This window comes from Montipora foliosa, chromosome 6 (genome assembly GCF_036669935.1).
Source record: "Montipora foliosa isolate CH-2021 chromosome 6, ASM3666993v2, whole genome shotgun sequence".
Taxonomy (NCBI): domain Eukaryota; kingdom Metazoa; phylum Cnidaria; class Anthozoa; order Scleractinia; family Acroporidae; genus Montipora; species Montipora foliosa.
In genome coordinates this window covers 49,087,663-49,102,224 of record NC_090874.1, presented here as the reverse complement: position 1 = coordinate 49,102,224, position 14,562 = coordinate 49,087,663, and the positions used below count along the sequence as shown (strand labels likewise).

General features: G+C 40.5%; 1 protein-coding gene across 1 annotated transcript in view; it reads right to left on the bottom strand.

Moving 5' to 3' along the window:
- LOC138007588 (maltase-glucoamylase-like) overlaps positions 1-14,562 on the bottom strand; it is a 28,649-nt gene that overhangs the window by 10,389 nt on the left and 3,698 nt on the right. Inside the window, 16 exon segments of the mRNA XM_068854589.1 lie at positions 200-318; positions 1,719-1,753; positions 1,887-2,020; positions 2,361-2,478; positions 3,574-3,624; positions 3,627-3,657; positions 3,734-3,847; positions 4,852-4,914; positions 7,269-7,376; positions 9,128-9,259; positions 9,893-10,018; positions 10,708-10,820; positions 11,202-11,298; positions 12,696-12,867; positions 13,349-13,494; positions 14,238-14,426. Of these exon segments, the coding sequence (XP_068710690.1) occupies positions 200-318; positions 1,719-1,753; positions 1,887-2,020; positions 2,361-2,478; positions 3,574-3,624; positions 3,627-3,657; positions 3,734-3,847; positions 4,852-4,914; positions 7,269-7,376; positions 9,128-9,259; positions 9,893-10,018; positions 10,708-10,820; positions 11,202-11,298; positions 12,696-12,867; positions 13,349-13,494; positions 14,238-14,426 (1,748 nt within the window).

The following is a 14,562-nucleotide window of genomic DNA, read 5'->3' as shown; positions in this document are numbered from 1 at the left end:
TTTATGCTCTCCAAATGATTCTGTGTTTTTATACCTCTTAAAGAATGAAACCAATTGTTAACAAATTAAAAATACTAGTCAATGTTTAGACTCCGGGTACTAGCAGAACAGAGTAAGATATTCTAAACTACCAGCAATCATCGTGTGATGAAATTCTGCTGGTTTAATCCAAGTTCAATTAATGCTTTACAACGGTTACCTTGTTTCCAGAATTCCGTTGTGATTCCTGGAGAAAGGATAAAACGCTCCAAGCTGTGTCCACCGAAGGCACATCTCGTTTGACGGATGATCAAAGAAACCGCAGACATCGGCTCCAATCTCAAAGAGGAAGAAACCAAAGGTACAGTTCACATTGTAACCAGGTGATACTGCAACCAGACAATGTCTGATGCTACTCTGGTTTGAACCAATTTGAATTCAGCTTAGAAAGTTAGATTCTAAGCAACAGGGTCTCGGAATCGTAACTTTCTAAGCTAAATTAAATTTATTCAATCCACGCAGAATAGCATCAAGCTATATCTGAAACAATCTCCATGTATTTCACATTAAAGTGCACGTAAACTCAAATAAAGTTCTTCTAGAATAGAGAATTAGACCCATGTCTCTCACATCTCGGTCGTGGGTCCACATTACTGCCAGTTCTGCCAAGTTTACGTGCCTTGCAAGGCACAAAAAAAGCGAAATTCTATGTAACAATGGTGACATATGTTTGCTTTGGATGGGGAGATTTATATTAGGAACGAAAATTATTGGGTTTAGGTGCACTTTAAGTTATCGAAGAGCACAAACTCACGAAGTGTGTCGCTGTATTTTTAAAAGTTTGCCACGAACGAAGTTCGCATGAAAAAGATCATCCTTAGGTGACACGAAAACACAGCGTAGAAAACACACGGCTTTACAATGAGGTGTTTTTAAGTGATAGGAAAAACTGAAGAGTGATATGACAAAAATAACTCTATACTCTATAGTCACTTTGACAGGAGGCGTCCGACCGTGTAAAGCCCAAGAGGTCTACTGAATGGATCCTAAAAATCATGACACAGAAGGAACAACAGACCAACAAACAAAGTATCGGCTTCATTGGGTCAGATTGATGGAGGAGCAGTGCTCTCACCACTGCGCCACCCCTGCTCCCTGATAGCTACTTCAATCTCTAGTGCTTTATATTCCGTGCTGTAATAGTTCTTGTATCACGGTTTCTAGCGACCAGCAATGAACGGAAGCAAAAGAAAGCAGGGATGGCGCAGAGGTCGGAACACTCACCTCCCACCAACGTGGCCGGGTTCGATTCCCAGATTTGGCGTCATACATGGGTTGAGTTTGTTGGTTCTCTACTCTGCATCGGGAGAGGTTTTTCCCCGGGTGCTCGGACGATTTTCCCCTCTCCTCAAAAACCAACCGACGATTTGATATGAGTTGATTTGATCTGAGTTTCTGCATAGTTTCTCTAATAGAATGTATTCGCATTCTCAGTATGGGACTGGAACTAGTGCAATGGAAGCTAATGCCGGGAAATATATTTAAAGTATTTGCATTTGAAAAGATTTCCCCGCATTAGCCTCCATTGCAAGCTAGTTCCAGTCCAATACTGAAAATACGAATATGGTCTAGTTCCTCGCGCTAAATACAGTTGACGCTTAAATAAAGTTCATTAGTCAACTGAAACTGCACCTACATATCAGTAAAAGTGAAATGCATACTAAAGAAAATGTACTCACATAAGGAATTCCAAAAAGGTTGAACTCAAGCATTCTGAAAAAAAAAAGTACTTTAAAAGGTAAATTCCGAAAAAAAGAAAACAATTGCTTTATCAATAACAGTCGAAAACGTCCTCGGAAATTTGTCGAAAATAGAAAATCTGTCCTCATTAGTAAGACCATACTTACCAATGATTGACTTATGAAGTTGGTCCCATGATGCCACGTTGTCTCCCAACCAGTGTCCGGCATATTTGCCGCTACTAGGAAAAGTTGATCTTGAAATAACAATACTTCGTTTTCCTGTTGTATTCCTTGCTGCTCTGAAATGGTTTAATTGGTTATGAAGAGTAGTGTCTACGGAAAAATCCATTTCAGGTTTATCGAAAATTGGTTGTATGTTCCTTCTTTTTGCGAGCAGCAGTTAATCTAGCCTGCTAACAGGATGTCTCTTCGCGGTCCCACCCCAGTCCCCCAGTTTTCTCAGTCGCCACGCGAAGAGCCTGCCCATGTTTTGCTGAAAAAACAATTTGTACAATTCTGGAGCTTTTATGAACAGAAATCGTCTAACATGTTGAATTATTGTGAGCCCTTTTCATAAAGTACTCTTAGTGAATTTAACGAAGAGTTTTTATTGCTTGTATAGACGTTTCTCATACTCACTCAAATGTAGCGAGAGTCTGACTCCATCCATATAAGCTATGGACATTGTAATGCATATCATTGAACTGTCTTGCATTCATACAAACAGTCTTATCAGCCATGATACTTCCTACGATCCCTGCAAGGGGGAAAGGTAGTGTTATATTGATGAACTATTGTTGAAGCTAAAAAGCGATTTAACAGAGATACGAGGAGTTCACTTATGGTGTTCCAGAAGCTTCTTGATAACAGCAGTATTACATAAACAGTCTGTTGAGCAAATTCTGTATTAATCTCTTTAAGGTAATAATGAAAAAAGACGACTGGCTTGGCATTCCTAGTAGAGCGTTCTTGACTACGAAGAAACAAACTCTATAAATTTCTAGATAACACAACACAAGAAACGGACGGATTCGTTAATAAACTGACCACAGGGATCTGAGATCAATTTAATATTTCTTAAAACTAAAACAGCCACGAGAGGGATAAACGGTTAACACACTTTAAAATCAGGAGGATTCGAACTCGCAGTCAACCAATCAGAAATCGAAGCTAATACCTGTAACTTTTTCAAAGCGCGGGAAAATGCAGGTGCGCCAGCCGTAATTGCTTTCGGTTTTGCATCTTATTGGTGGAAAAAAAGTGGTGCTAGGTTTTAAAGCCAATCACAGGGCAGCGTACTAACAATCCCTCAATTACTTTCCACTCTACTGAGAAATTCCCTTCTGAGCCCGCGAGACTGAGCACCCCCAGCAAACCATTGCTTTAACGAAAACCGCTGGTCAGCAACCTGGTTCTCGGGCTCGTTTCTCGAAAGTCCCGACACTTTTCGGGGCATTTTCGGGTGTCACAATTCCTTTTGTATCTCAAGAACGGAGAGGATTCAAGTCGTCAAACTTCACAGACGTGTTTCTTTTAGTTAGCTTGAAAACGTGTTAAAAAGTCGCCTTTCCAAAACAAGGGGTTAGCAGTTTCATAAATGGCTTTTCGGGCCCGAAAAGAGTTTTCGAGACTTTCGAGAAACGGGCCCCTGGTCTCTTTTCGCATGACGTCACGGCGGCCATATTGGAGGAGTGGAAGAAAGAAACAACGGCGATGTTGGAATAGTGAATGAAATATTCTTTTGGAATTGAATTCTATCTCTATGAAAATTCTTTTTTTTTTGTTTCAGTACGCAGACATGGCTGCTGGTCACATGAGCGAAACAATGATGGAAACAATGTCAAAGACTCACTGGGTTTGTATGGGGGATAGTCCCACTTGTTTTTGCTGCAGCCTCCCACTTTCCTTTGACAAAGTTTGCAGGTTCGTTCATGTCCTGTAAATAAGGCGTACAAGAGATTTAGGACGTGTAAAACCCAAGAAGCAAGACGTAACAAAAATGTTGTACTTACGATCCACAATCCGTCGAATTCAATGATTTTGTAAAAGTTCTTTATGAGTTCGCCCCAGTATTTGCTGATGTTTGGGTGAAAATAATCCGGAAATGTGGCATACTGACGATACAGCTGAAATAGAAAGGCGAATAGAAAAATCAAACTCAGAAGTTCAAGTTTTCCAACAGTCAGAATACCAGTTGAGTTTAAAGACCAACCCGGCCATACGAAAAGTGTCGTAGAAACCCTTGCAGCATTATTGGCCTCTACATTGTTGGCCCAACGTATTCGCCGTGTTGGCAGTTGTTGGTTTTATTGAATATTGTTGGACGATCTTTGATGCCAGTAAACTTTTGTCTATAGCGCCAAGAAGCCAATACCAATATTCCTTTTGTCTGAAGCGTCTGCAGGCATCAAAAAGGCAGGTAATTAAACAATGATAAACTTTTAGAATGAGGAGTTCGGCACAAATTATCGGCGGTGATCTCCTTTTGTCCCAAGACGTTTTCATTAAATCTCAGCTTTTTGAAACCGTTTGACTTGTACGCATGTACACTTCTAAACAATCAATAACACATTTAGGACCCATTTAAATTAAATCACTTGTTAAGAGCGTTTGATGCAACTATCGAAAGCCTGGAGTACCAACTCTTTGGGTATTTTGCGTAGTCCTTCTTGCATTACCAATCGCAGTCTGTATTTCAAATATCATTTTCCTTCGGTTTCCTTTTCCACTGCCGTCAATCATAGGTCATCACGTTAGGAGCGACAGTCAGCAGACCGTTAAAAAGGAAACCGACAAAGTGGATCAAAATCCCGCTAATTTCAACGCTGAATACGACTCACTGATCCATTCGACAGCGAAGCATGCCGAGTGGGAGACTATCTGCAGCTTAAGTGTTTGACGGCGAACCAGAAAATTGGACATGGGTCCTCTTTGCTTATTTCAACAAATACAGGCGTTATCCTTTGATTCGCGATTGGGGAACAACAGCGGCCATGAACTCACCACTGTATTCCACCGCTTTTGGTAACACCACGTATATATTAAAAGACTGCCTGCGCCTGCTGGGAAACCGTATCTATGACGGCGGATCTGAAGTAACTGAAAAAATAAAGTCAAATATATAGCTCACCCTAGTTTGCTCATCCCACGGTAAGCTGTTGTTCACTGTCACATTTTGTAATAACGGCCACACCTTGAACAAACCAAGAAAATAAGATCACAAGGAACACACGTGTCAACTCTGAGAAAACCACATTATTAAGCCTGATTTTCACTAGCAACACAAACACAAGCATAAGTAGTTAATGCTTGTGAAAACGAGCGTCGACATACGCATCAAAATTGAGCACGGCATCCGCCATTTTGTTCAAATGCTCAGTGCGAGTGCGTTAATTGGCGAGACGCAACAAATTTCCTTGTGCTTATGCTGCGTTTCGTTTTCACACGACGCAAGCATAAGCGCAAGCACAAGGAAAAGGAAACATTTTGATTCTTGTGTTTGTGTTTGCACTTGTGTTTATGCTTGTGTCAACACCGTTTTCACGATGAAATAAGTGCGCTTGTGCTTGCGTAGCTAGTGAAAACCAGGCTTTAGAGATTCGTGGTATGTCGCATAGACGTCCTCCTTCCTAAAGGAAACCTCCACTAAAACAACAAAATAACTTTAAGCTACAAAACATAATGTTTACGATTAAAATTATTCAAACTTTTTCCAATGAAAGTGCTTGTATTCGAAAAAAATGAATTTAACAAACGCTTGCTTTGGGGTCAACACCAATTTCCATCCCTCAAACTGACTTTGGACATTTCGTAACAATTACACGACGCAATATCCCATGTTAGTATTGACAAGCTTACCGCTGTAAAAAGAATGAAAATAGGCAGAATTACAGCTTTAGTTCAACAAGAAATAGCGTTTCTAAGCTAAGCCGCGCTGAACTACAGTATTTAGGTCTAAAAACCCCGTTGAAGACTTTTAACTTTCAATTGGTTTTCTGGGTACTATTATGTCAATACTCTAAAAAATTCGACTTTCCGGGAGCTTGTCTCGTTTATAGTCTAGTGGATATCGGAAACTACAAGGTGAAGCCATCGATCCGTGTTCAACTCTTTGCCTCACCTATTGTGAATCTTCTCAGCTTGTTTAAAATCTTTGCTTCGTTGAAGTAGATTTGAAGTCTAAAGTAGATTGCACGTCGTATAAGTTGAATAAAAAGGGAAATGTCAGTTTGAGGGATGGAAATACGTGATTTGCTTTGGCTTTCAAATTTCCCGGGCGCCGCCATCTTGAATAATTGTGACGTGTCGTGGTTGCCTTATTGTTTGGACACAAAGAGCGTTTGTTCTGGAACAATAGAGCAACCACGACACGTCATAATTATTCAAGATGGCGGTGCCCGGGAAATTTGAAAGCCAAAATTATAACAAGCATTTTTGTTTGAACAATTTTAATTGTAAACATTATGTTCTGTGGTTTAAAGTTATTTTGTTGTTTTAGTGGAGGTTTCCTTTAAGCTCAAGTCCCGGCATATCTTGCTAGCGTTAGGATAAAGAGTTGGAGACGGAAGATTGAAATGATCTTCGCACTATCAGGACAATTTATGCAATTTTCTCATATAGACAGCTGAAAACTGTAAGCGGCGTCAACGGGATTCGAACCAATGACCTCTGCGATGTCGGTGCAATACAATACAATACATACTTAATTGACTGCTCCCCATAGAGGATTTTCAGGGCCAATGAAACACAACGAAACGACGGATCAGAATAACAACAACAACAGTTAAGAATCTCAACTGGCCGAAGGCAAACCAGTTGGCTATTTACAAGTGCAGCTGGGAAGTTGAACCAGGGACAAGCAGGATCAACGAGTGGTCAGAGCGGGTCTTGAACCCGGGATCTCCGGATCTCAAGGTAAGCGCCCTAACCACTGGGCCACACTGCCTCCTACCAATGCACTACCAACTGAGCTATGAAGACACAATTCAAAGCAGGTCGATTTGTTGGGCTCATGTGTTTCCATGAAAGGAATATATAGAGGATATTACATGGCTGCGTAGAGATACGAAATTTCTCTTCTGAGTGTTGAAAAATATTTCACGAATGAGCGCAGCGAACGAGAAGAGAAATTTCGTATCTCCAAGCGGCCATGTCATATTCTATTTATTATATAAACACCAATGAAATACTAAATCATTCCACGAAAGGTATCGTAACGCGGGCTTTTTATATGTAAACATAGCAACAGTGATCTTTTCACGAGTGCAGATAACCTGAACTTTGCTCTGTTGTGACCCTTCCCAACAAGGTGGTTACCCTTAAAGAAATTCAACTTAACTACGAACGGATTTATTTCCTTACAGCAGGATCCATTACCCTACTTATAGAAAACCTACAGAGAAGGTTGGATGGTTGTCGATTTCTTGCTGCCTGGTACATTAAGCAAGGAAGGTGGGGGCGAAGACCAAAATCAGTTTTGTCAATCGTGTGATTCATGACTCCTTCAATGGTTGTCAAGCAGAAGATATATATCCTCCGGAGAGATACCTTTCCATAAAGATTCTTTCCGGTGTCACCATCTTTAATGAAAACATTTAATTCGTTTCCCAAGTCGTAAGGCTGATAATTCGAGTCGTTAGCTCCAATGGCAGGATCCTACAAGGAAAGAAGAAGTATGGATTAATTGAGTGACACTTGATATGCCTTCTATGTCATCCGTATCCGTTTTATACCCCATCATCGGTCATGTCAGTTGTGGTAAAGTTTATACGATACAGTAATGAAGTTAATCAGGGGAAACACTGTCATTCAAATATGTAGAAGTTGTGCTCCCTTAACTTCAACAAATAAATAAAGAGAATTTACTTTACTATAAGAAACTAGTTTGCCTAAATAGTAGAAATACTGCAGAGGGGAAAGGAGATGTTCGATTATGCTTGCGGTAAATTAACAACGGTTCGTGCTTGAAATTTCAATAGGTCTTGACCAGGGACAGTACAAAACGTGGAGCCCCACTACTGGACCTCTCGAGAGAAGATAGAAAACAATAGATGATTTTCACATTGACGTCATCAAATCGCAAGGCCTTTTGACTTTTTATCTTAACCAGGTGATCTGGTGACGTAATTTGGAGGACTGGGAAGAAAAATTTTAACGTCGTATCCCACAACCGCGCGCGGTCTTAGGTGTTGTTTTCAAACTCCCTGCAGTATTTCCATCGCCAAAACTCAACAGATCATTCCGCGTCTACCACATTTCCTGTTACTGAATGAACATTCAAGTAGACCCAACGAGTTCTAACCTCGCCTCTGCCATGCTGAATTCGAAAATAAGACCGCGCGCGGTAGTGGGATACGGCGTTAAAATGTTTCTTCCTAGTCCTCCGAATTACGTCACCAGATCACCTGGAAAGAGCTTGAAGATGACCTAAAAACAATTTATTTTTTTTTCAAGTTTCCAGTTTAGTGACGTCTTTCGTTTCAAAAATAATACAGAATTTTGAATTTCCGAATTGTCACCTTGCGAGACACCATGATACAAAGCTACTTGGTTGAAAAAAATGTCTATCCCTATAAATCTCGGAAGTTTGAGCCTTTCAAGTACATTAGGAGATGTGTTCATACACATGTATTTTATCTCATGAGCGAAAAGTAAGTTCTGTCATCGCAAATTGAACCCCAGATGTTCTCGTTGATTACCAGCCGCCATATTGGTGGACCACATGGCGTCTCCATACAAAACTCTATGAAGTTGCGTGAAAAGCTTTGACAAATAACTCAGAAACGATGTACCGCACAGACCTGAAAATTGGAGAGGTCGTTAAAAGATTTGTTTCCCACAGCATTCCAACTTCTTGGCCTTTTTCATTGAGAGACGTCGATTTTTTTTTATTTGTTGCGTTACAGTGAAACTATCACGAGAAGCGAAAGGAAAAACTGAACAGACCTTTCCTTTCGAAGAACAATGTGTTCTTCTCCCGGTTAGAGAGCGGCCTTGTTCGTTCCCTTCAGGCTCAGTCACTGCGGCAGCAATGTCTATACGTTTGTTGAATAGTCGAATCTTCCTTCCTTGATCCAATCTGATGATACTTTACTTTCTGCATAATTTTGTGTCTTTCCTCTATCCCTTTTTATGTCTAGCTTTACGCAATTTTCTATTGCTTACATTTACAAAAGTCACTGACAAAATTGAAAACAAAACAAACTCCAAAGTAAATTTCTTGGAAATTGTACATGTTCATGATTTATCCTCAAAGTTCTTAACTTGCGCGCGTCCAACTTAAATAATATCTCTTTTCATATATTTCTATCATTTTTATCGCTGTATAGTTTATTTGCGTAACCTAAGTTAAAAGAGCTCTTAAAAAGTGTGCAAACAGATTGAATTGGGTTAAATTGAACACTAACCAGTATGATAATATAGCGCAACCCATCTCTCTTGATTGATCGCACGAACTCGGGTAAACCCTTGTAGTTAACAGGATCATAGGTGAAGTCTTTCTGTCGGACCATGTAGTCAATGTCGCCATATTGCACATCCTTTTAACAGACAAATAAAATATCACATATAGAACCTGATGGATAGCTACTTGAGTAGACGAGTGTCTACGAGTTAAATTTACAATTTCGCGTGCCAACAGAAACAGTGTTTTTTTTTGGGGGGGGGGGAAGGGGGGACTCGTTGGATGCCTACAATTGGTGGGATGGCCGATGTTCCACTCGACCTGCCTAGTAACCACGTTTACATGGTTTCGCGCGGAAGAAGGGATGTTCGAAGATGAACATGACATCTTCAACCACCCGCATTTGTCTGCGGTGTTGACACAGGCAACGTATTTTCCACTTTTCAATTTTCCAAATGCTTTCTCACCAAAAATAGATTAAAGAGATGTAGTACACAAAAAGATCAATGAAATAGCCTAAAAGCGGCGCAATTAAGAAAATGACATACAGATACAGACTTCACTGCTTTTATCAAGTACGTTGTGTTGTTTTAATTCTCATTAGTCTACGTTAACATTGGAAACGCACAAAGGTTTGTGTCAAAGCAGGGTCACCGGCAGCCTCGCTTCCATTCTTAAGCCAAGTAACCAGCTACAACTGTAAAATGGTCTATTAACGGTTCCCGGTTTCTTATGGTTTCCAGAGAAAAACAGATTAAAAGCAACAGACCTGTGGCAGATTGTGTTCGCGCATGCTCTCCACCAGGTTCTTTACTGTTTCAATATTGTTATAACCCCATCGAGACAGCTGGAATCCTAAGGACCAATATGGAGGCAAAAACGTACGACCAATCGCCTGTTCAGGAAATTAGGCAAAGATTTTGTTAGATACTAACCCCCTCAAGACCATACATTTTTGGTTAACTTTTTAGATTCTAAACAAAACAGGGAAACCGTTGACATATTTGGTGGAGCATCGAGAATTCGTACAGGAACGGGAATTCATACCCTGGCCTCAATCAAAACTCGCAATCTCTAATAACGAATCGAAAATTAAAGAAAGACTTGTTTATGTAAAGACATTCGAGCCCTATTCAAGCTGGGATTTTTTTCTTTTAGCCTCCTTACGTCGTTTCATTAACTTTGAACTTCTTTCGCTCAGGAAGCGGACATTTACAAATGTTCAAACTAGTTGTTCTCGGATAGGTACGATAAGGCTTTGGTTCCCTCTCAAAATTAAACATCTAATTATGACCTTTATGGAAGCCCACACACAGTTCAATAATAAAAACGAGTACTGAAGCCTATGAACGCACAGCAGCCGAAACACTTCTGCGTTTGCTTGTCAGGGGTATAGTTTCCGCTTTATTAGTAAGGGATGGTAGACAGTGTTGTGAAGGGCACTTAAATGTATGCAAATCTCTCTTCAACAAAGCTCTAGATCCCACTCCCCCTCCACACCCACTGCGTTATATAGAAATTAAGTAACATCATTCACTTCACATACTGACATTAAAAACAAGATACTAGTAAGTTGAAGTATACCTCAGTATATTGCATTACGACATCTTCGGGTGAAGGGCCGAGGAAAATATAAAAATCAAGAATCCCTCCAATGGTACGGTACGTGATGGCTGGTGTGGGCTGAAGAGCAATATCTGTAAGTGCAAAAAAAAGGTTGACCAGCGAATTACACAACATCCCACAACATCCAATTCAATACTAGCATGGACTTTGAGACAGGCCTGCGGCAAGAGGCCCAGAGAAAGTAATAGTTAGTGCAGGCATCATCAGTATGTAACAATTGTAGTTTTTCTGTTTTTCACTGATGGTCTCTTACTGCTCTTTCTTCTCCAACAGTCTGTTACACCTTTCGATTTGTCTTTCAGACTTTCCGACTCACTAGCGACTTGCAGTAGTCGCCAATAATCAAAGCGAGACAATCCTAAGGCAAAGAACTGTTGCCCTAACGGGAAAAAGTGTGCGAACAAGTCACTGTTTCCCACTCAGTATGATTTGCCCAAGCTTACCCTACTCACCCATTGCATTGCTGTTAAGAAGAAAAACTCCGTGTGCTTTTCCGTCGTTTTCCATGCAGGTATAAAACGGATGGTGTCCGTACAAATTTCCTCCACTCTAAAACCGCAAATGAGATGACCACTGAGACTTTTTTGGATTCACAGCTCTAACTTTATGCAGGAAGATTGTTATCCGGCAGAACCTATATAAATGGCCTAACTCTGGCTAGTCTACTGTGGCTCATTGGAAGAGCATGCACCTGAACTATCGAACGAAAAGAAATCGTTTGAATCCCCCGACAATACTGATTCTCGATATTCACATGACGTCACGGCTGCCATGTTGGAGCCCATATACAAAGAAACGGCGGCCTTGTTGGATCCCCGACCAAATCTTCCGTGAATTATTATGCAAATGTTTTCTTTTGTTTTCGTTGAAAATCATGGCGTTTGATCACGTGAGCGAAAACCAACAATACATGTAACAGGGAGTTTAAGGAGCGACGACGGCCACGGCTACGGCAACGACACCGTCATATTATTGGTTGAAAGAGGAAAAATACTCGTGCACTCTGATTGGCTGGGTTTCGGTCGGGGTTTTATAGTACGGACCATTACCATGGAAACGGTCCGTTTCCGTATTTTTTCTTTCTCGCCCGGGAAATTCAAGTTGAGCGAAACAGAAAAAGTTTTGAAAAAGCAGAATTTAATGTTCTCGTAAAAACAGTACATTTGTAGCAAGTGGAATTTAGTTTTACAGGTAAAAGGTTACCGTTCACAGTTCGCTGATAGAAGACGAAGATTAGGAAAATTCACCAAGCGGAGAAGTGTCCGATCGCTCAAAGAAACGATGCCATATAATAAACAATTTACTAGCCTCACTTGCTCGGGATCGTATACAGGAGAAGATTATTTTTGAGGTTCCTTGCGTAATGACGACGTTAAATCTCCTTATTTCAGTTGAAATCTTAACGACATCTTTCATTCGCTATTGTACTCTGGAACTGCTCGTGTCAGATTTGTTTTAAGGATAATTTGCCCACATTGCACGACGTGAACGAGATGGACGTTTTCGTCGACTCGCTGCCGTACAAGAATCAGTAATTAATTTATAGATACTGGCATCAACCGACTTAGAAGGGTAGAAAAGGTTTGGGAAAGTCAACTTTAAAGCCTTACATTCGACAGTGACAACAATTTCCAGTTTGATGAGTCTAAAGGCCGGCTCCAATCAGCATGGTTTTTAATGGACCCTTTTCATAGCGTTGGTCGACATTACTATCAAAATGGTGAAGAAGGCAGGTATTGCTTGGCTTTTTGTACTTTGGCACTCATCGAGTCTTTAGTCTTGATAAAAAAGTCGAAAAACTTAAGTCCCAATACTGATTTTTTGTCTAATGCTTTAACAAGCAACTGAGCATCCGATCTGTTATTTGATTAAATGAAATTAAATTCGGCTGCAATGTTGTTGTCGTTGACGACAATAATATCTTTACAAAAATGTACCATACTTACAAAGGGAAACTGGTCTCTTGTAAATATGGGCAGCACGTCCCAAGCGGACAAGTTGTGTTTGAACGACTTGTGTTCCTGTTCACCAAACCCGTATACAAATGACGAGGGAGTCTTGGTCGAGATTTGGATAAATTGGTCCTCAAATATGAAAAGACCAACTGAGGAGTCCCACCTACAAATACAGGCATTTTTCAGGTGTTTTACATCCCGGGTTCCTTAACACCTTGTTCAATTCCTGAACGAAGCAATGAGTTGAGGATACAGACACCTTTATGTCTTGCAGGGGCAGAGCTGCTAAGCAGAGAGCTACATGTATCCCCTACTATGGCCGATTCTCGTCTTCAAAGTCCTCTTGACAAAAACAAGGGCGTTAATTTGTATGTACAGAACAAACTACTGCGTCAAGATGTTTCTTCGGTGATCCGGAATTTAACGGCCTGTAAATAGCTGATTGGTCGCTTCCTGTCTCCTTGGGGAAGGGGGGGGGGGGGAAGGGGGGTTTCAACATGTCACTCCTTGTTATGAACCTGATTTAAGAATATTAATATGAAAAGTGTGCTCCATCAATGATACGTTATCATTCAGCAATCAGAACTTTTCTCTACGATAAACACCCGATGCTTATCCGTCATACTTTAGCAGAGTTTACTTACAGTGTGACATTGTTGTCTTTTCGCAATATTTGCAAAGAGAAAGGGTCTTTCTTAAACACCACTTTGTACTTCGTATTAGAGGCCTTCTCTGTAGCTTTTGGTAGCATCACAGGTACTTCATACCTCTTATTTTGTGTGTCATACAGCTGCAGAGAAGAGAACCAGTGATTTATTGAACCATAAACAGGTGCGCGCGTGGGCTCGTTTTGAAAGCGTTGCTTTTCCCTCAACTTTTCAAAGTAACAATGTGGATGAAGTAAAGCTTACCAACAAGATCAAGATCATCGAAAAGATTATGCAAATGCTGCTTTTCATCGTTAGTTGATGATACCTTTCATTAATCGTTCTGTAAATGCGACCCTGCTTTGTGACTTCTGCAGGCCTTATATATAAACAGTTGCGACAACTGGTCGCTATTAGTGACCATTCAAACCGACTCTGCGCCGGACTTAATCAACTTTGAGTGATCTTCATAGTCACTGTAAAAGCTAATAAGCTTCGCTAATAAGATTGCAATGCACAATTCTACTCCCTAAAACGGTTTCTGCAATTTGTCTTGCAATGTTTTTTGGCCTTAGCGAGGTATGTTACAATGGGTAAATTCTTGTGCGACTTGTCCTCCATGGCGTTGCAAGACAAGTTGCACGAGACATTGTAAAAGCGCCTTAGGGATTATTTTTAAGTATAAAGTGTTGGTTACCAACCATCAATTGCCTTGGATGGCAACTAATCATTTTTCGTTTCAGCTTCATCAAAAAAGTTTTATTCGAGACCTGCATAAGATGACGCTGTTCCGTCCATTCCTGTTCTCGAAAATTAGGTCAATTTAACGCATCCTACGGCGTTTTTTAAAAAAGTATACGCAATCTTTGCAAAATCTCACGATTACCTTGAATCTCACGCGATCTTTTGTCTGGAACTCAACGTCAAGCCCGACTTCATTAATATCCTGTCCATATATGGTAGTATTTGATCGACGTCTCAATATAGCTTGGTAACCTAACTTTGTGTCTCTCACGGCCCCATCTATTTTGTATCCACCACTGTATGACTCTGGAAAGAAGCACCAAGGAACGTCCTATAAACAGGAAAAAGAACCGGACATTATCCGTTCGCAAAAAGTGTAAAATAAAATCGGTTAAGTTGGTAACGTATGTCCCGGTTGAATGACAGAAAGAAACCAATTACAGAAATTCCCAGTTTAATTCAATCAT